Raw genomic sequence first — 20798 nt, 5'->3', positions numbered from 1 at the left:
GGAACAGCCTTGGAAGAAGGAGAGGCTCTCCATGTGGACATCCATGTGGAGCAGCATGGAGAAATCGGATATCGACATCGGGGCTCAGCAAAAAGAGGGCGGGTGAGAGATGTTGCGCTGCCAGTGCCCAGCAGGAAGGCCGTAGGCCAGGAGCTGCACTTCTGTCAGACCTCGTCCTCCGACAGCTGCCAGGCCTGAGAGGGGCTGCATGGCCTTGGATTTGGGCGTCAGATGGTCCCCCAGACTGGCTGCTGACAGTTTTCTCCATCCCCGTAACCCAACAAGGCCCCTGCCCCCACTGGACACTGTTGGGAAGACCCTTCAAGGCCACAGGAGTGGGAGTGACAAAGCAGAGCCACTGCCCATTGTCACAGCTCTCCAGGAGCTAGCATCACCCGTTCACCACAGGAGTGAGGCCAGCATCTCATCTCAGGACCCTCCTCTGAGAGGTGTCTATACTGTATTTCGCTATAAGGGCATTTTCCCTCCCCTAGGACAACTCACTCAAAACTTAAGGCTTATTTTCAACACGCCCGTTTCATTTTCAGAATGAATTGCTGTTCTTTCTAAAATCACCCCAGCAGAGACCAAAATGTTGAGTGTCACCTGAGGGCAGCAGCACCAGCTGTGGGCATATTGTCACCACATAATACAACGAGGTGCTGGGTTCAGCTCCAGGTTCCAGCTTGGAGAGGGTCTGTGAAGATAGGGCTTGCTATGGCAGGGCAGACAAGGGGCAGAGCCCTCCCCCTTCTTGAGGTAAGCACTTTCCATCCCAAATCTCACGATTCTTCATCACCCTGTGATATTGACACCTAACCCTGATAAAACAGTAAACTGGAAAAAAATTCAAATACCAAAGTAATCCCATTACAGACCAGTATTGCTTATGAGTATCAATGACTGTTAACAGTAAACAAAACTTTAGTGAACAGAGTCCAATACAATAAGGATATATATAGAGCCTGACTAAATAGGATTTAAACCAAGCATGCAAAGTTGGCTCATTAGTAAATCCATTAATATTGTATCTAGTAATAGATCTAAGAAAATAAATCATTCACTGACCTCCACAGTTGATGAAAATTGCCTTTGGCAAAATTCTGTAACTATTCTTAAACAACCAAAGACATAAACCAGTAGCAATCAAGTCAATTCACATGATCTCTAAATACCATAACGGTGTCAGGTCTCCATAAGTTAGTTTACAAATTTAATGCGATCCCAATAAAAATATCAACAACTTTTTTTGTGGAGACAGACAAGTTCACAACAAATTTACAAAAAGAAGAGAAAAACAAACAAACAAAAAACACCCAAACATGGGGAAATAGCCAGAAAATCACTGGAGAGAAAAAAACAAAATAGGATAATAGCAGTATTAGATATTAAAACATACTATAAAGTCTGTAACACACATTTGATACAAGACTTCTATCCAAAGTATACATAAAATTCTACAAACTCAACAATAAGGAAGCAAACAACCCATTTACAAAACAGGCAGAAGCTCTGAGGACATACTTCACTGCAAGAGGCAAACGATCCTATGAAAAGGTGCTCAACATCGATGTCATTAGGGAACTGAAAATTCAGACAAAACTGAGGTTCTACTATAAACTATAAACTTATTAGAAGCGCTAACATTCAAAATACTGACAACACAAAATGCTGGCACGGAAGTGGCACAACAGAAACTCTCATTCACTGCTGGTGAGGATACGAAATGGTCAGCCACATTAAAAAACTAGGGCATTTTTTTAGGAAGCTAAACATAGGTTTACCATGCAATCCAGCCATCACACTTACTTCCGATGCAGGAGTGGAGGCAGTGAGCTGTAAGACGGATGCCTACCAGCTGACCTGCTAACTCAGATGTCCACATCCTCCTTCCGGTTTCCACGCCAGAAACAGAGTAATGGAGAGGACTCAGCAACTGTGATGACAAGGAGCAAACCAGCCAGTTCCTTCCGCTGGGGTCAGAGTAGAAATGCTGCTTTTCTTCAGCAAGACTTGGTTGGGCCCTGGGTTTAGACCAGGCTGGCTGTGGCAGTGGTGGGATAGCCCAGAGTCCCGTACACGTGGGCCTGTTGTCTAATTAGACTGCTACAGGATATGCTCTCTCCTCAGTCAGTGTGAGGATGCCTGTCAGAAGACTCACTGTTAGGGACTGAACTGTGTTCTCCCAAAACATGTGTTGTAAACCCTAACCCCTCAACCTGTTCTGTCGTACACTGGGTTGCTACGAGTCGGAACTGATGTGATGGCAACTACCACCACCACCACCTGTGGATGTAATCTCATTGGGAATAGGTTTCCTTTGTTATGTTAATTAGGTCATACCAGTAGAGGGTGTCTTAAGCCAATCATCTCAGAGATACAAAAGGAGCAGATTAGATACAGAAGCAAGAAAGCACAGGTGGGGTAAGACAGATGCCACACCACATGAAGAATGCCAAGGAATCCACAAACAGAAGCTGAAAAGAGGCAAGGACCTCCCTCCAGAGCAGAGCGCCTACCCTACAAGTGACACCCTGAACTGTGACTTCTAGCCTCCTAAAATGTGAGAAAATAAATTTGTTTGTTAAAGCCACCCACTTGCGGTATTTGTTACAGCAGCACTAAGGAACTACAACAGCCAGATATCTGAACAGGACCCCTTGATGCCAGTGCCAAACCGAAGCATACTACTAGACTGCGCCAGAAATTAGCCTGGCCAGATCTCAACGTAACTAGAATTAGGGATTGGTGTTGGGAATACAAAACGGCATGGCCTCTTTAAAAACAGATCAGCAGTTTCTTATGCAGTTAAACATACACCTACCACATGACAGCAATCCTACTTCCAGGGATATAGCAAGAAAAATGAAAACTCTAAGTTCACATAAAACTTGTTCAAAAATGTTTATGATCACCTTTATTCATAACTGTAAACACAAACGTCCTTCAATTGACAAACACGCAAACTATGGTATGGCTCTACAATGGGATTCTACACAGCAATCAAAACGAACAAGCTATTGATCATTAATCAACATGGATGACTCTCAATAGCAACATGCTATGCGAAAGGAGTCGGAATCAAAAAAGCTACACAGAGCAAGGTATTTACAGGGACAGCTGCTAGGGATTTATGGCCATAGGAAGGTCTGACAAAAAAGCAGCACCGGGGAGAATTTTGGAGGGACGTGTGGTGCATTCTGTACCTTCATTTTGCAACTGTATGAGACTTCATGTATTGCATTGGGCAACTCTGTTGCAAAGACCTCTTTAAACTGTTGAAAAGCAAAGATGTCACTTAAAAGACTAAGGCACATCTGACCCAAATTATGATATTTTCAATCACCTCATGTGCATGTGAAAGCTGGACAATGAATAAGGAAGACTGAAGAAGAACTGATGCCTTTGAATTATGGTGTTGGGGAAGAATACTGAATATACGAAGAACAAACAAGTCTGTGCTGGAAGAACTACAGCCAGAGGGCTCCTTGCAGGTGAGGGTGGCGAGACTTTGTCTCATGTACTTTGGACACGTTATGGGGGGACCAGCCCCCCGATAAGGACATCATGCTTGGTAAGGTAGAGGGTCAGCAAAAAAGAGGAAGACCTTTGATAAGATGGATTGACACAGTGGCTGTAACAATGTGCTCAAACATGGCAACAATTGTGAAGATGGCACAGGACCAGGCAGTGTTTTGTTCTGTTGTACACAGGGTCATTATGAGTCAGAACTGACTCGACAGCAGCTAACAGCAATATGAGGCTTCATGCATCTGTCAACTCGGATTCCAAAAGTTAAGTTGCTGATTTTAAACAACGACAAAAAAAAAAGCAGGAAAATTCCATAAGAAATAAACGATGAGTATAAAAAAATTGAAATCTAAGGAGAAGCACAATGAGACAAGAAATCAATCATAATCTCACCTTCAGGGGAGAATCTCTGTTAATGTTCTAGGACATACGGTCTTGTACAAGACAGTTCGTTAGCATTTATAAAATATACAACATTAATATGTAAATATTTAACAAGTTGCCATCATCATGTACACACTATTTTATATCTTGCTGCAGTGCAATGGGTTTCTCTTATAAATTGCTGTTCTGGCCTTGCGTTTGTAATTCTCTCAAAAATAATCGGTTGGGCCAGTCTGCCCTGTGCTCGGGTTTATTTTATAGACCTTACAGAGACCGGTCAATCTGCTATTCAAATAGTGACTTGAAATAGGATTGAATGACTTGCAGCCCACCAAGAGAGACTGCTCAGTCATAGTCTTGTAGAGACAGCTGTGCCCTGAAATTGACAAGCAGTTTGCTTATATAAGCAGCAACCCTACAAGCGACAGAAAGACAGGAGGGAACCTCCTAAAAGCTGTATTACAGGTGAAGAGCTGTAATATCGAGGATGGTGCAAGGCCCAAAAGGGGGCCCGAGGCAGAGCAGAGAGCTGACAGCAAAACCGGTGGTGAAGGTAGACAGCTGCTGCTAGGAAAGCAGCTAAGAGCTCTGAGCGGGCTGCTGCACTGGCTCTGATTTGGGCCAGTCAGCATCAGAAAGGCTGAAGGCACAAAGGCCAAGGACAGGTAAGTGTGCTTAGCCAAGAAGGGTCAGCTAGTAGGGCAGCAACGAGCAGAGAGGGCTGTCCTGGTTGGAAGCTATCCTGAATTCTATCTTGTTACTCCCCTAAAAAATGACACAACTGTGCGTATTATCTCTAAGTTCTGTGTAGTCACTGCAACAAATCACTGAACCCAGCAGAGAAGTAAATTATGCAACGGGTGGAACAGCTGGTATCAGAAATGATGAAGGTGCAAAGTCTGACCACTCACAGGAACCAGCTTTGTGCTGATGCTGATTCTTATCCCTAAGGAACCTAGATGATTCCTAATGCTAGAATACCCTTGCTTTCACACAACACAATGCTGTGATTGCCTCTCCTGTGGTCCAAAGTTCTCTGAAAACACTCATTTAGTGGCAGTTCAGTATTCTGATGTGTGGCCAGACATTTAACTAACAACAACCTTCCTGGTGGACACTGACTCTCAGGGTATTCATTATCACTGCTGCAGATAGGCACTATCATGGTGCCCAGGTATTTCCACAGGATTATACTACAAGTAGAATTGATGGATTAAGAGAAAATCTATTCTGAAGGCTTCTGCTACCTTCAGCCACCATTTCACAGACACCTTAGATGAGGAGTAAGTGAATCAGCTTCCAGCTCAGTATGGTGCAGAGTGGAGTTGGATAAACTTCTAGGCCCAACACCCTCTTGTCTTTCCCCTACTAATACGGGAGCCCTAGACAGGCCCCCATCTTCTCTAACCCTGTAGAGGGTATTCACACCAGGTGGATCAGCATCTACTACTGTAGCCCAGAAACTACAGCTTTAGCTCCTGGCCTGATGCACTCTTGGACTATCAGAATGATCAAAACCAGGACTCTGTCACTGAGCACAGGGTCTGGATCTGTGCAGGTCAGAACTTCCACTGCAGCTAGGTCAGGTAGGGGCTCTGTGTGGGCCCACAGAAAGAGACATCCTTCCATGCAAACCCTGCTACTTGAACCACCATTTGAGAGAGGGGCACCTCTGTGGGATGATTTTGAACTAAAACATACAGTGCAATCCTAATTCTGTTAAAACCATTGTTGTGCACACAAGAAAGACTGAGAAAAAATATGCAAAACATCAAGAATAGTGTGATTCTAACAAAAATGCAAACATTACTTATCAAAATTCATACCACAGAACTTAAAGTGGATATTTTTCACCTTAATGTTTATGTCAGAAAATAAAAAGTAGAAATGAATGCACATGGAGATAAAAAAAACAAAGTGGATATTTTTCACCTTAATGTTTACGTCAGAAAATAAAAGGTAGAAATGAATGCACATGGGGATAAAGCAGTGGTAAATTCCACATTCCTAACTTTGATAAGATTCTTCCCCTGGTATAAATTTCATTGTGCATCAAAAGGCAAATTATGTGATCGAAGGCTTTATCACAAAACTTAGAGGATCTCTCCAGTGTGTAAGGTCTCATAGGTTACCTGAAGGAGTAACACAGAAGGCTTCCATCATCTTCTACCTTCACAGAATCAATCCAGTGTAACATGCCAAACAGCCTCAAAGAATGGAAAGATGTGTAAATGCTCCTACGAACCTTACATTTACCTGATGTCTGTCCAGTGTGACTTCATAAATATTCAAAAGGGAAAATTAGGGAAGGGTTTTCCATATGCATAAATTCAAAAGTCTTTGAAAGCATGAGCAGAAAAACAAGAATTGTCCCACATTCTTACAATTACATGTTTTTTCTGCCATGTATCTTCTTTTAGGTTTGGGAAAAAGAGGAAGGATGAAAGCTATCCAACATTACTTACACATACATTGTTTCTCTCCAGTAAACCTAAACAAACCAAACCTGTTGCCATCGAGTTGATTCTGACTCACAGCGATCTGACAGGACAGAGCAGAACTGCCAATATGGTTTCCAAGGACCACCTGGTGGATTCAAACTGCCGACCTTTTCTGTTAGCAGCCATAGCTCTTAACCAGTACACCTCCAGGTCTTCCGGCCGGTATAACTACTCAGATGTATTTCAAATTACGAGGAACATCTGAAGTTTCCCATATTCCTTACATACACAAGGACTCTCTCCACTGTGATTATGGATGTCTACAGAGGAGAAAGAATAACAAAAGACTTTCCCATGTTCCTTTCATTCATAAGATTTCTCTTCACTATACCTTCTTTTGTGTTCTGTGAGATAACAGGTATGAGTAACAGCTTTCCCACATTCCTTATATTCATTCTCTCCACACTGGGAGTTTTACTCCGAGTCACCAAGGACTGAGTTGTGAATGAAGGCTTTCCTATATTCCTTATACTCATAAATTCTCTCTCCAATGTGAGTTCTTACGTGTCTAGCGAGGGATGAAAATTCACTAAAGCCTTTCCTACATTTCATATATTCCCAAGGTCTCCCTCCACTGTGAGTTTTCAAATGTCTAGTGAGTCTTAGGAATCACCAGGGGCCTTCCCACATTCCTTAAATTCATAAGGCCTTCCTGTGAGTTTTCATATGAAAAGTGAGGGATGAGGAGCGACTAAAGGCTTTCCTGCATTCCTTACATTCATACGGCTTTTCTCCAGTGTGAACTCTTATATGTGTAGTGAGGACTGACAAATGACTAAATGCTTTCCCACATTCCTTACATTCATAAGGCTTCTCTCCAGTGTGAACTCTTGTATGTATAGTGAGGGCTGAAAAATGACTAAACGCTTCTCCACATTCTGTACATCCATAAGGCTTCTCTCCAGTGTGAACCCTTATATGTGAAGTGAGGGCTGAGGATTGACTAAAGGCTTTCCCACATTCCTTACATTCATAAGGCCTTACTCCACTGTGAGTTCTTAAATGTTTAGTGAGGGCTGAGGAACAATTAAAGGCTTTCCCACACTCCTTACATTCATAAGGCCTCTCTCCATTGTGAGTTCTTATATGTTGAGTGAGGGATGAATAATCGCTAAAGGCTTTTCCACATTCCTTACATTCATAAGGCCTCTCTCCACTGTGAGTTCTTGTGTGTGTAGTGAGGGATGAGGAACAGCTAAAGGCTTTCCCACACTGGTTACATTCATAAGGCCTCTCTCCATTGTGAATTCTTGTGTGTCTAGTGAGGGATGAGGAACTACTAAAGGCTCTCCCACATTCCTTACATCCATAAGGCTTCTCTCCAGTGTGAACTCTTATATGTGAAGTGAGGGCTGAGGACTTACCAAAAGCTTTCCCACATTCCTTACATTCATAAGGCCTCTGTCCATTGTGATTTCTTATACATATAGTGAGGGATGAGGAATGACTGAAGCCTTTCCCACATGATTTACATTCATAAGGCATATCTCTACTATGAAATTTTTTATGTAAAAGGCATGATGAGGGATAGGTTTTCCAATGTTCTTTGCATTTATGCGTACAACCTCTCACATGTGTCTGAAAGGAAGAGAAACTACAGAAATCTTCCCTACATTTGTTACATTCATAGGGTTTCTCTCCATTGAGTGTTGTCACCTTACATTTATAGGGTTTCTCTTCTCTAAGAGTTCTTACAGAAGTGCTTAGGTCAGAGGGACAACTGCAGGCTTCTTTACATTTCTTATATTGATAAGTATTGCAACCAGAGTGAGACTTCATATGATGCTTAAGTGATGAGTGATCGATGAAGGATTTTCCACACTCACAGCATTCAGAAGAATTTAAAGCTGTAGGAGTTCTTTTGAACACGGTAAGGTTTGGAATCCATCTGAAGGTTTTTCCACCTTGATCTTCTTCATTACTTTCAAAAAGGTTCTTTACCACATGCCTTCTGTTAAAAATGGGCAGAATGTTGTTAGGATTAAATTTGTTCCCATTTCACTATTACCAAACACAGTCAATATTTATGATTTTTGCCCTAAATGCCTCATGTTTCACAGGTTAAATCATCTGCGTTGATAGGCTACCATTACTGTTACAATGTTTCCAAAACACAAGGCTTTTTGATAACTCTGTACAAGTGAAATACATTTCAAATATCCAATATCTAACAGTTGCGAAAATATTATATTGTGAAAATTCTGTGTACATTAGAACTAGTTTTATATGCATACATACATATGTATATATGTACATAAATATACATACATATGTACGTATAGACATATATATAATTTTAATGTCATGAAACATTAAGATTTCATCAGGAGGTACTAATGCTCTGTCTCATGTGAATCACACTCACCTCATATGTCTCCCCTGATTTTTATGCTGATCTTCAATGCCATGCAATTTGCAGATACCTTCTAACATGGAGGGCCAGATGTCATTCTTCATGAATTCCACTATTAGATATTCACTGGATAACTTATTTCCATCATTAAGATTTCGATAAACTGACCCAATGATTGAAGCTTAGGTTCACAATATGAAACAAAAAGGAAAAGAATTATCAGGAGGAAAAAGGCAGCTGTGAGCAAAGAAAGAACGACATATTTGGCCGTTTCAGGTCTTTTGTAATTGTCAAAAAGCAATTTTCTGGGAAACACTTCCAGGAAGACTTGAGAGTGACAGTAGGGTTTTGAACTGTTTTGAACCAGTTCAGCCAGGGGGCAGAAGTGAAACCAGAAGAGACTCGAATTGTTTAAATTTCGGTGAACCAGGACAATAACCAGAATGGGGAAAGTTATGGGTCCAAGCCCAGAAATGTGAAACTCAGAAGAGGTGTGTGACCTTGATGCAGGAAACTGGATTACCGACACAATTGCAGAGAGTGACATACGTTGAAAGCAGTGTGCTGAGCTGTCATCTCTGAGCAGGGCACCGCGGTTTCCTACTTTGCTCAAAAGCCTATGGGCAAGAGATTTGGTTGCTATGCAACATGTATGCTGCTATTTTTTTGTAAGAGGAAGATTAAGATTCTACCAGGGATTTGATCCATTATTTTTCCCATTCTGTTTATTGTCCTGGTTGACGAAAATTTTAAATTTGAGTCTGCTCCTTTAAAAATTCAGGTCTGTTCTGGTTTCACTTCCTCAGCCATGACTGAACTGGGAAGAACCGGTTCGAAGTCCTAGTGACAATGACAAAAATACGGTGTAATTAGGAGAGGAAAGTATAGTGATATTGGACAGATTGCACATGTAATGTGAAAATGCTCAATGTACACGTAAGAGGAAAAGGGTAAGATTTTTCTCCACAAACACAAGTGTAAGAAAATTGATGAAAGTAAGAAAACTAAGCTCATGCCTGTAAAGTTCAGTCCCCTCAACCCAAAAGAGAGTATTTCTAACTGATTTATTCAAATCTAATTTCCTCCATGCAGGGTTGGTCCTTCAAAGGATTCTCGTCTTCCTGGCGTACCCTGACATAGTGGTTCCGGATGTCCTATGTCCACTGTCCTCAGAATTTTCTCTTGCTTTTATGGGAGAATAACTGGGTGTAGCTGACATGGTGCTCATGGAGAGAGCAATATCATGAGGGAAGACAGTGAAGAGCAATGAACATTTCCCTGACACTGAATCAACAGTATGGTCTTCACAGTCTCTGGAGATGGGCAGATGTGAATTTATTTGCAGCAAAATAATCATGTCTAACTTGTCATGAACACAGTGAAACTCTTTATAAGGTCCCAAACCATAAGTCTCTTCTCTGTGCACTAATGTAATATGTGAAGTGCATTCTTACACTTACAACACTAAAAGAGCCTCAAGGCTTTTAACAAGAGAAATAAAAAGGCAGTTTAATACTTAGAGCTTTACGTTCAAGGGAAGCCAGGATATTTAAGGCCCGTAAATCAAATGAGCATGCCTGTCCTGTTTAACAATGCATTCCCATTCTTCAGCCCAAATACTGGAGCAAGGTTGACGAGTACGATTTATGTATTCACTAAATAATAAATGAAAAAATGACACCATACTTACTTACTGAGGCTAGGTTTCTGAAGGTTTCCATCATCACATCTTTGTAAAGTTTCCTCTGAGCAAGATCCATCAAAGCCCACTCTTCCTGGGTAAACTCCACAGCCACATCCTCAATGACCACCGAGTCCTGAAACATCCCACATACTCCGCTTCAGCAAGATACCATGCACTCCCATGTGTGCAAAAGGATGGGTGAAGCTGACAGTCCTGAGGAACTGAGAATTCACAGAAATTTGACACAAGGTTCTGTGTTGTAACAAGGTCTACTCTAGGTTTAAAGCATCAGCCTCATCCTGTCACTGTCTATATTCCCTTCCTGACTGATTTCATCCTGTGTCATTGCTTTAATAAAACTTCCAACACACTGATCTCTGTCTACACTTTGTGACCAATTCCAGTCTCATTCTCTCTATCTTTATGGAGTAGAATACTCAGAGAACACACCAGAAATTAGAGAAATGCTCCACAAACATATGCAAATCTTAAATCTACATTCAAACCAATTCCTTTTAATAAAAAAAAAAAGTTTCACCTCCTTCCTCAAGACCCACTAGAACTCTCAAAAAAAAAAACATGAACCACAGGGTGAACGCAGGATGAGATATTAAAAACTGGCCTACACTGTGGGACTCACAGCTTTCCCTTTCGCCTCTCAGCAGTCATGGGAGGCCCAGGGGCCCATACCAACAAACTGATAACCCAAAGCCCTGAGATGCTCATATTTTCTTGAAGAATTCTCAGTGATCAAGAGGTTAACAGGACACTTGCTAAAAGTAGAATATTCTTTTTGAGAATTATTAATTTTTACATGTCTGTCATCTGTTTTTCAATAATTCAGTAGTTGCACTGTTACCCCCTCTGCCCCATTCATGGTATCAGGCAACAGCATTTAAAAGTTAATTGGGAGGCGGGGCCAAGATGGCGGACTAGGTGGACGCTACCGCGGATCCCTCTTGCAACAAAGACTCGGAAAAACAAGTGAATCGATCACATATATAACAATCTACGAACTCTGAACAACAAACACAGACTTACAGACGTAGAGCGCACAAATATGGGCAGACAGCGATTGTTTTCAAAACTAAGAGCCAGCTTACCAGGCAGGTGACCTTCGGAGCCCGGGCTGGGGCAGAGCCCAGGGGGGCAGATGGCACAGACAAGGGGCCCAGCCCTACCCACCCCCCCGAACCCATCCCGGAAGGGAGTCTAGCTGGTTGGCGCGGGCGGCGTAGCGGCACAGCCGGTGGGAGAAACAAACGGGAGGCAGTGACTGATCTTGGAGCGGGGAGAGCAGCGTCCCAGCCGGGGAGCCGTCCCGCCGGGAGTTTGGTGGGAGGCGGACGAGGCGCGAGCATGGGGATCACCTATATTTCCCTAAAGCGACCCCCCGGGGGAGGCGCCCAGACGTTCCTGAGGGCCACGCCCACCCAGTTCGCGCAAGCGGTGCGGCTCACCGGAGGGAGAAATCCCCGGGAGGAAGTGACTGGTCTTGGAGCGGGGAGAGCAGCGTCCCAGCCGAGGAGCCGTCCCGCTGGGATCTTGGCGAGAGCGGGGGGGTGTGAGCGCATTCCCCTGAATAGACCCCGGGGGCGAGCCCAGCTGTTCCTGAGGGCCATGCCCACCCAGTTCGCGCAAGCGGTGCGGCGCACCGGAGGGAGAAATCCCCGGAAGTGACTGGTCTCGGAGCGGGGAGAGAGGCATCCCAGCTGGGGAGCCGACCTGCTGGGATCGAGGCGAGAGCGGGCGGGGTGTGAGCGCAAACCCCTGAATAGCCCCGGGGGCGGGCCCAGCTGTCCGTGAGGGCCACGCCCACCCAGTTCGCACGAGCGGTGCGGCGCACCGGAGGGAGAAATCCCCGGAAGTGACTGGTCTTGGAGGAGGGAGAGTAGCGTCCCAGCCAGGGAGCCGTCCCGCTGGGATCCTGGCGAGAGCAGGCGGGGTGTGAGCGCATTCCCCTGAATAGATCCCGGGGGTGGGCCCAGCTGTTCCTGAGGGCCACGACCACCCAGTTCGTGCGAGTGGTGCGGCACACCAGAGGGAGAAATCCCCGGAAGTGACTGGTCTTGGAGGGGGGAGAGTAGCGTCCCAGCCAGGGAGCCGTCCCGCTGGGATCCTGGCGAGAGCAGGCGGGGTGTGAGCGCATTCCCCTGAATAGACCCCGGGGGTGGGCCCAGCTGTTCCTGAGGGCCACGACCACCCAGTTCGAGCGAGCGGTGCGGCACACCAGAGGGAGAAATCCCCGGGAGGAAGTGACTGATCTTGGAGCGGGGAGAGTAGCGTCCCAGACAGGGAGCCGTCCTGCCAGGATTCTGGCGGACGGAGGCGGAGTGTAAACGCGGGGATCAGCTCTATATTCTGTGGTGCTAAACGCCTAGCTCTCTGATCCCTCCGCCACCCTCCCCAGGCAGCTCCATTAACATCCGAATACCCTGAGCCAGAAGGAGAATTCAGATAGGGATCTGAATGCATTTTTTTTTAGCTGATTACCTGGAAAATCTAGTTTCCCAGTGATGGCTCGGAGACAGCAGTCCATATCAAACCACATAAAGAAACAGACCATGACAGCTTCTCCACCCTGCAAAACGAAAGAATCAAAATCTTTCCCAAATGAAGATACAATCCTGGAATTATCAGATACAGAATATAAAAAACTAATTTACAGAATGCTTAAAGATATCACAAATGAAATTAGGATAACTGCAGAAAAAGCCACGGAAAACACTGATAAAACTGTTGAAGAACTCAAAAAGGTTATTCAAGAACATAGTGGAAAAATTAATAAGTTGCAAGAATCCATAGAGAGACAGCATGTAGAAATCCAAAATATTAATAATAAAATTACAGAATTAGACAACACAATAGAAAGTCAGAGGAGCAGACTCGAGCAATTAGAATGTAGACTGGGACTTCTGGAGGACCAGGGAATCAACTCCAACATAGCTGAAAAAAAATCAGATAAAAGAATTAAAAAAAATGAAGAAACCCTAAGAATCATGTGGGACTCTATCAAGAAGGATAACTTGTGAGTGACTGGAGTCCCAGAACAGGGAGGGGGGGACAGAAAACACAGAGAAAATAGTTGAAGAACTCCTGACACAAAACTTCCCTGACATCATGAAAGACGAAAGGATATCTATCCAAGATGCTCATCGAACCCCATTTAAGATTGATCCAAAAAGAAAAACACCAAGACATATTATCATCAAACTTGCCAAAACCAAAGACAAACAGAAAATTTTAAAAGCAGCCAGGGAGAAAAGAAAGGTTTCCTTCAAGGGAGAATCAATAAGAATAAGTTCAGACTACTCAGCAGAAACCATGCAGGCAAGAAGGGAAGGGGATGACGTATACAGAGCACTGAAGGAGAAAAACTGCCAGCCAAGGATCATATATCCAGCAAAACTCTCTCTGAAATATGAAGGAGAAATTAAGATATTTACAGATAAACACAAGTTTAGAGAATTTGCAAAAACTAAACCAAGACTGCAAGAAATGCTTAAGGAGATTGTTTGGCCTGATGACCAATACTATCAGGTACCAACACAACACAAGGTCACAAAACAGAACGTCCTGATATCAATGCAACTCAAATAGGGAAAGCACAAAAACAAACAAAGTAAGATTAATTCAAATAAATAAATAAATAAACAAAATAATACACGTAACAGGAAATCATGGAAATCAATAGATAAACGATCACAATAATCAAAAAGAGGGACTAAATATAGGAGGCATTGAACTGCCAGATGGAGAGTGATACAAGGTGATATAGAACGATACAAGATAGGTTTTTACTGAGAAAAATAGGGGTAAATAATAAGGTAACCACAAAAAGGAATATCAATTCCATAACTCAAGAAAAACGTAACGACTCAGCAAACATAAACTTAAACATTATGAAAATGAGGATCTCACAATCTACTAAGAAAAACGTCTCAGCACAAAAAAGTATGTGGAAAAATGAAAAGGCCAACAACACACATGAAAAGGCATCAAAATGACAGCACTAAAAACTTACTTATCTATAATTACGCTGAATGTAAATGGACTAAATGCACCAATAAAGAGACAGAGAGTCACGGACTGGATAAAGAAACACGATCCATCTATATGCTGCCTACAAGAGACACACCTTAGACTTAGAGACACAAACAAACTAAAACTCAAAGAATGGAAAAAAATATATCAAGCACATAATAAGCAAAAAAGAAGAGAAGTAGCAATATTAATTTCTGACAAAATAGACTTTAGACTTAAAGCCGCCACAAAGGATAAAGAAGGACACTATATAATGATAAAAGGGACAATTGATCAGGAAAATATAACCATATTAAATATTTACGCACCCAATGACAGGGCTGCAAGATACATATATCAAATTTTAACAGAATTGAAAAGCGAGACAGACACCTCCACATTTATAATAGGGGACTTCAACACACCACTTTCGGAGAAGGACAGGACATCCAGTAAGAAGCTCAATAGAGACACGGAAGACCTACTTACAACAATCAACCAACTTGACCTCATAGACTTATACAGAACTCTCCACCCAACTGCTGCAAAATATACTTTTTTTTCTAGTGCACATGGAACATTCTCTAGAATAGACCACATATTAGGTCATAAAACAAACCTTTGCAGAATCCAAAACATCGAAATATTACAAAGCATCTTCTCAGACAACAAGGCAATGAAGCTAGAAATCAGTAACAGAAAAACTAGGGAAAAGAAATCAAATACTTGGAAAATGAACAATACCCTCCTGAAAAAAGACTGGGTTATAGAAGACATCAAGGAGGGAATAAGGAAATTCTTAGAAAGCAACGAGAATGAAAATACTTCCTATCAAAACCTCTGGGACACAGCAAAAGCAGTGTTCAGAGGCCAATTTATATCAATAAATGCACATACACAAAAAGAAGAAAGGGACAAAATCAGAGAACTGTCCCGACAACTTGAACAAATAGAAAGTGAGCAACAAAAGAATCCATCAGGCACCAGAAGAAAACAAATAATAAAAATTAGAGCTGAACTAAATGAATTAGAGAACAGAAAACAATTGAAAAAACTAACAAAGCCAAAAGCTGTTTTTTTGAAAAAATTAACAAAATTGATAAACCACTGGCCAGACTGACTAAAGAAAAACAGGAAAGGAAGCAAATAACCCGAATAAGAAACGAGAAGGACCACATCACAACAGAACCAAATGAAATTAAAAGAATCATTTCAGATTACTACGAAAAATTGTACTCTAACAAATTTGAAAACCTAGAAGAAATGGATAAATTCTTGGAAAAATACTACCTACCTAAACTAACACATTCAGAAGTAGAACAACTAAATAGACCCATAACAAAAAAAGAGATTGAAACGGTAATCAAAAAACTTCCAACAAAAAAAAGTCCTGGCCCAGACGGCTTCACTGCAGAGTTCTACCAAACCTTCAGAGAAGACTTAACACCACTACTACTGAAGGTATTTCAAAGCATAGAAAATGACGGAATACTACCCAACTCATTCTATGAAGCTACCATCTCCCTGATACCAAAACCAGGTAAAGACATTACAAAAAAAGAAAACTTTAGACCTATATCCCTCATGAACATAGATGCAAAAATCCTCAACAAAATTCTAGCCAATAGAATCCAACAACACATCAAAAAAATAATTCACCCTGATCAAGTGGGATTTATACCAGGTATGCAAGGCTGGTTTAATATCAGAAAAACCATTAATGTAATCCATCACATAAATAAAACAAAAGACAAAAACCACATGATCTTATCAATAGATGCAGAAAAGGCATTTGACAAAGTCCAACACCCATTTATGATAAAAACTCTTACCAAAATAGGAATTGAAGGAAAATTCCTCAACATAATAAAGGGCATCTATGCAAAGCCAACAGCCAATATCACTCTAAATGGAGAGAACCTGAAAGCATTTCCCCTGAGAACGGGAACCAGACAAGGATGCCCTTTATCACCGCTCTTATTCAACATCGTACTTGAAGTCCTAGCCAGGGCAATTAGGCTAGACAAAGAAATAAAGGGTATCCAGACTGGCAAGGAGGAAGTAAAGCTATCACTATTTGCAGATGACATGATTGTATACATGGAAAACCCTAAGGAATCCTCCAGAAAACTACTGAAACTAATAGAAGAGTTTGGAAGAGTCTCAGGTTATAAAATAAACATACAAAAATCACTTGGATTCCTCTACATCAACAAAAAGAACACCGAAGAGGAAATAACCAAATCAATACCATTCACAGTAGCCCGCAAGAAGATAAAATACTTTAGGAATAAATCTTACCAAGGATGTAAAAGACCTATACAAAGAAAAGTATAAAACTCTGCTACAAGAAATTCAAAAGGACATACCTTGCTCATGGATAGGAAGACTTAACATAGTAAAAATGTCTATTCTACCAAAAGCCATCTATACATATAACGCACTCCCGATCCAAATTCCAATGTCATTTTTTAAGGTGATAGAGAAACAAATCACCAATTTCATATGGAAGGGAAAGAAGCCCCGGATAAGCAAAGCACTACTGAAAAAGAAGAAGAAAGTGGGAGGCCTCACTCTTCCTGATTCCGGAAGCTATTATACAGCCACAGTAGTCAAAACAGCCTGGTACTGGTACAACAACAGGCACATAGACCAATGGAACAGAATTGAGAACCCAGACATAAATCCATCCATGTATGAGCAGCTGATATTTGACAAAGGACCAGTGTCAGTCAATTGGGGAAATGACAGTCTTTTTAACAAATGGTGCTGGCATAACTGGATATCCATTTGCAAAAGAATGAAACAGGACCCATACCTCACACCATGCACAAAAACTAACTCCAAGTGGATCAAAGACCTAAACATAGAGACTAAAATGATAAAGATCATGGAAGAAAAAATAGGGACAACCCTAGGAGCCCTAACACAGGGCATAAACAGAATACAAAACATTACCAAAAATGATGAAGAGAAACCAGATATCTGGGAGCTCCTAAAAATCAAACACCTATGCTCATCTAAAGACTTCACCAAAAGAGTAAAAAGACCACCTACAGACTGGGAAAGAATATTCAGCTATGACATCTCAGACCAGCGCCTGATCTCTAAAATCTACATGATTCTGTCAAAACTCAACCACAAGAAGACAAGTAACCCAATCAAGAAGTGGGCAAAGGATATGAACACACATTTCACTAAAGAAGATATTCAGGCAGCCAACAGATACATGAGAAAATGCTCCCAATCATTAGCCATTAGAGAAATGCAAATTAAAACTACGATGAGATTCCATCTCACACCAACTAGACTGGCATTAATCCAAAAAACACAAAATAATAAACGTTGGAGAGGCTGCGGAGAGATTGGAACTCTCATACACTGCTGGTGGGATTGTAAAATGGTACAACCACTTTGGAAATCTATCTGGCGTTATCTTAAACAGTTAGAAATAGAACTACCATACAACCCAGAAATCCCACTCCTCGGAATATACCCTAGAGATACAAGAGCCTTCACACAAACAGAGATATGCACACCCATGTTTATTGCAGCTCTGTTTACAATAGCAAAAAGCTGGAAGCAACCAAGATGTCCGTCAACGGATGAATGGGTAAATAAATTGTGGTATATTCACACAATGGAATACTACTCATCGATAAAGAACAGTGACGAATCTCTGAAACATTTCGTAACATGGAGGAATCAGGAAGGCATTATGCTGAGCGAAATGAGTCAGAGGCAAAAGGACAAATATTGTATAAGACCACTATTATAAGATCTTGAGAAATAGAAAAAACGGAGAAGAACACATTCTTTTGTGGTTACAAAGGGGGGAGGGAGGGAGGAAGGGAGAGGGTTTTTTATTGATCAATCAGTAGATAAGAACTGCTTTGGGTGAAGGGAAAGACAACACACAATACAAGGAAGGTCAGCCTAATTGGACTGGACTAAAAGCAAAGAGGTTTCCGGGATAAAATGAAAGCTTCAAAGGTCAGCGGAGCAGGGGCTGGGGTCTGGGGAACATGGTTTGAGGAGACTACTAAGTCAATGGGCAAAATAAGTCTATTATGAAAACATTCTGCATCCCACTTTGAATTGTGGCGCCTGGGGTCCTAAATGCCAACAAGGGGCCATCTAAGATACATTAATTGGTCTCAACCCACCTGGAGCAAAGGCAAAGGAAGAACACCAAGGCCACAAGACAACTAAGAACCCAACAGACAGAAAGGGCCACATGAACCAGAGACCTACGTTATCCTGAGACCAGAAGAACTAGTTGGTACCCGGCCACAATCGATGTCTGTCCTGTCAGGGAGGACAACAGACAACTCCTGAGGGAGCAGGAGGCCAATAGGACACAGACCCCAAATTCTCATAAAAAGGCCATACCTAATGATATGAATGCGACTAGAGGAATCCCAGAGACAATGCTCCCCAGAACTTCTGATGGCACAGGACAGGAACCATCCCCGAAGACAACTCATCAGGCATGAAAAGGACTGGTCAGTGGGGGGGAGAGAGATGCTGATGAAGAGTGAGCCAATTAAATTAGGTGGACACTGGAGAGTGTGTTGGCAACTCTTGACTGGAGGGGGGATGGGAAGATAGAGAGAGAGGGAAGATGGCAAAATTGGCACGAAACGAGAGACTGAAAGGGCTGACTCAATAGGGGGAGAGCAAGTGGGAGAAGGGAGTAAGATGTATGTAAACCTACATGTGACAGACTGATTGGAATGGTAAATGTTCACTTGAAGCTTAATAAAAATTAATTAAAAAAAAAAAAGTTAATTGGAGCTCAAGTGAAAGACATCAAACATGAGAATCAAGACCTCTCCACAATTCTCAAAATTCAAGAACCGATGCTACTGTACATCAATTTTTAGTGAACACTCCCCTCAGCATACACACCTAAACACCCATACAAACACACTCTAATATTATGCAAGGACAAAGAGCCCATATCTGCAAGAACCAGGAGAGCACGCCCTTGTGCTTGTTGACCATAAAAGAGGTTAAGATTGTCATTTTGTAAATGGGTGGGCAACATGACGAATGTAATTACTGAGTTATTGTTGAATACCCAAATGTTTTGTTATATGTATTTTCTCTCCACACACACACACACACGTTTTGTAAATAAGTTAACTGAAGTGCAGAGGGATTAGCTGTTAAACTCTCTGTGAATCCTAGAAAACAGAGACTTACATACTATCCCTTTACAGGCTCCACTCCAATACTTCCTGACATGTGCAGCCCCTGGAAGGTGCACAAGCATGACTATCCAAACTGACCATTGTCATCCCCTGGGCTACAGGACTGGCCTCTGTGAAAAAGCATCAATCCGTTGTTTTCCCCATGTAGTGAGGAGAGAAAAGGTTGCTATACTGCATTTCTGAAGCTAAAAATGGACTGAACAGCAGAGTAGCTGTACAATAGGAAGGCTCCTCTTGTCAGGGCAAGGGGTGAAGTGAGCTGTCTAGGTCATCTCTAATCAATCCATTATAATGGTGTCACAGTAAATATCGATTCAGAGCCAAAATTCAAAAGTCTCCTCCATGCAGTAGGCCACGTTATGTATTTTAAAGCCATCCAAAACCCCAACATTCAACACTACAATATATTAATAAAACGTTCCATTTATTGAGCAGTTACCACACGGGAAAGGTTTTGCAGAAAGTCTGACCCACTAGTTCACTTATTTCCCATAATGACTCTCCTAAGCAGATATTATTTCAGACAGTTTACAGCTGAAGAAAGTTAAAATTAATCAATCATCGAATGTTGCACAATTGGAATATTGCTGAGCCAGGGTTACAACGCAGGGCGATTTGCCTTTGAAGCCAAAATTGCTTATATTTCTGTTCATATATGAATATAATTTTGTTAGTCTCACTGTTATTATTCTCTAGAGCCCTCCTGGGTGCTAGGGAAAAGAGACAAAGGAACCATCCTATTCAATTCAGAGAACCTGGAGCTGCTTCTCCTGGCAAAGCCCTTTGTCCCGGAAAGACTGCTTCCAATCAAGTCCTTACCTCTGGCATCCTTATTTATTAAAATTGACTTATGTAATATTGACATACAGCCTACTTCATGCAGGCAAGATATGGGCAGTTTCCAACTCACATATAACCCACAGTTACCAACCAAACCCCGTAAAGTCTATTATATGAAAAATTTGAGGTGCGTACAATGGTTTGTAATAACAAACAGGCACTACTTTGCAACGCATATCAAAATATTATTATTACTGCATTATTATGTTCACCAATCATCTGTCAGTCGGTCATACTGTGGTGGCTTGCACATTGCTGTCACACTG

At 42.0% G+C, this 20798-nt stretch overlaps 2 protein-coding genes across 3 annotated transcripts in view; both read right to left on the bottom strand.

Annotated features, from left to right (window-relative positions):
- Positions 1-1200: 1200 nt before the first annotated feature.
- LOC135230608 (zinc finger protein 699-like) lies at positions 1201-10578 on the bottom strand. The gene is made up of 3 exons (XM_064280534.1): positions 10464-10578; positions 8782-8950; positions 1201-8367 (listed from the first exon to the last, which is right to left on the bottom strand). The coding sequence occupies exons 2-3, from the start codon at positions 8871-8873 to the stop codon at positions 7056-7058; spliced, it is 1404 nt and encodes a 467-aa protein (XP_064136604.1). The 5' UTR covers positions 8874-8950; positions 10464-10578; the 3' UTR covers positions 1201-7055.
- A 14-nt stretch (positions 10579-10592) lies between these two features.
- LOC100654079 (zinc finger protein OZF-like) overlaps positions 10593-20798 on the bottom strand; it is a 111978-nt gene continuing 101772 nt past the window's right edge. For both annotated transcript variants that reach the window (XM_064280532.1, XM_064280533.1), the window contains 2 exons: positions 12947-13034; positions 10593-10674 (listed from right to left, as the gene is read on the bottom strand). The gene's annotated coding sequence lies outside the window, so the exon portion shown is untranslated. The remainder of the gene's footprint in view (positions 10675-12946; positions 13035-20798) is intronic.

This window comes from Loxodonta africana, chromosome 3, assembly GCF_030014295.1.
Source record: "Loxodonta africana isolate mLoxAfr1 chromosome 3, mLoxAfr1.hap2, whole genome shotgun sequence".
NCBI lineage: Eukaryota > Metazoa > Chordata > Mammalia > Proboscidea > Elephantidae > Loxodonta > Loxodonta africana.
The sequence above is the reverse complement of the archived record's forward strand: the minus strand, read 5'-3'. Positions and strand labels throughout refer to the sequence as shown.